At 51.0% G+C, this 341-nt stretch overlaps 1 protein-coding gene across 1 annotated transcript in view; it reads left to right on the plus strand.

The window, feature by feature from the left end:
• LOC119593746 (cuticle protein AMP1A-like) overlaps positions 1-341 on the plus strand; it is a gene marked incomplete in the record, with an annotated part of 845 nt that overhangs the window by 229 nt on the left and 275 nt on the right. Inside the window, 2 exon segments of the mRNA XM_037942758.1 lie at positions 29-228; positions 329-341. Coding sequence (XP_037798686.1) covers positions 29-228; positions 329-341 — 213 coding nt within the window.

Raw genomic sequence — 341 nt, forward strand, 5'->3', positions numbered from 1 at the left:
ATTGGCACGTAATGATTACTGCCCTCAGATCATCTTCGCCTGCCTGGCCGCCGTCGCCCTCGCCCGCCCTCAGAAACCCGACTCTGAGGCCGAGACCGTTTTGGACGAGAGGTCCGACAACGGCGACGGCAACTTCCAGTACACTTTCGAGACCAGCAACGGCATCAAATCCTCCAACGCTGGTACTCCTGGGTCTGAGGGCCAGAGCAACATGCAAGGATCATACAGGTAAAGTGAAAGTTTTGTCATAGCTAGTATATTACTAGAATTTCTGTTATACTGCTGTTTTTGTCCCTTTAAATTCTAATCTTGACGTTCCTTGTCGCAGCTTCCTCCTTCCC

Source organism: Penaeus monodon, chromosome 32, assembly GCF_015228065.2.
Source record: "Penaeus monodon isolate SGIC_2016 chromosome 32, NSTDA_Pmon_1, whole genome shotgun sequence".
Lineage (NCBI taxonomy): Eukaryota > Metazoa > Arthropoda > Malacostraca > Decapoda > Penaeidae > Penaeus > Penaeus monodon.